The 1,080-nt window shown below is 46.6% G+C and overlaps 1 protein-coding gene across 1 annotated transcript in view; it reads right to left on the reverse strand.

The window, feature by feature from the left end:
• LOC101861110 overlaps nt 1–1,080 on the reverse strand; it is a gene marked incomplete in the record, with an annotated part of 15,697 nt that overhangs the window by 5,778 nt on the left and 8,839 nt on the right. Inside the window, 1 exon segment of the mRNA XM_013080421.1 lies at nt 172–396. Coding sequence (XP_012935875.1) covers nt 172–396 — 225 coding nt within the window.

Consider the following 1,080-nt stretch of genomic DNA (forward strand, 5'->3'; position numbering starts at 1 on the left):
TAAAGATCCCTTGATGGTCTAAAATCGATAAGAGTAGGCTTCGGCCACCACCGGGCAAAATTCAAAATTTCCTACTAACTGAAAATATTAGGTGTGTCCCGCGCTCTAATATGACCGTATGCAGTTGCGAGCGCCGTAAAACACTGTACAAAAACAAACAAACAACTGTACCTGAATATAAAGACTCGTTCTAAACAACTCTCTGGTATGCGCCACTGTGGCCTTGACCCTCACACTCCCCTTCCACGGAAGCGGCGCCGTTGCTAGGTAACTGCCGTCCTTGTTGTCGGTGACGTCAGCAGCAATGGCCGCCTTCAGGTCCGCGGTCTCCAGCCACAAGCGTACACTGTCGCCACCTAGCGGTCTCCTCTGACCACGACCGTCTTTGACGGTGATCTGGAAAAAGCACGGTGGGTTTGTTGTTTTTTGTTTGTTTTTTGTTTTGTTTTGTTTGTGTTATTGTTACTTTTTGTGATGTGTTGGTGTTGTTTGTTTTTCGTTTTTTTTTTGTGGGTGTTTTTTAAAGTGTTTTAAGATGCTCGCAACTGCATGAGGTAATAATGAGCACACAGGACACATTAAACATTTTCATGTTGGTAGGAATTAATTTTGAATTTTGCCCTGGTGGCGGCCGAAGCCTCCTCTTATCGATTTTAAGACCACCAAGGGATCTTAAACGTGCGCAGCTTGCACACGGAACCTCCAAAACCTGAGTGTTAGATCTTACCCACCCGGAAGACAGCAGTAAGAAGGAGCCAAGGAGCAGCAACAGAAAGGCGGAAGAAAGAGTCGGGTGCTCAGAGGAGGGGCAAGGGGGGGGGGGCAGAAAATGGAGACAAAAGCAGACGACAGAACATGATTTTAGCCAAGTGTAAAGGACGTATTACACGTTCAGTTAAAACTGACATTCCAACATTAATGTTCATTATTCTCTCACATGAGACACCAAACAGAGGAAAATTGTAACAGCCAAGTTTTGACCAAAGAAAGGGAGCAAGAGAGAGAGAGAGGGGGGGGAGAGGGGGAGAGAGGGAGAGAAGACGGAGAGAGAGAGAGAAGGAGAGAGGGGGGAAAGAGAGA

Source organism: Aplysia californica, unplaced genomic scaffold (genome assembly GCF_000002075.1).
Source record: "Aplysia californica isolate F4 #8 unplaced genomic scaffold, AplCal3.0 scaffold00085, whole genome shotgun sequence".
In the NCBI taxonomy this organism is placed as follows: Eukaryota; Metazoa; Mollusca; class Gastropoda; order Aplysiida; family Aplysiidae; genus Aplysia; species Aplysia californica.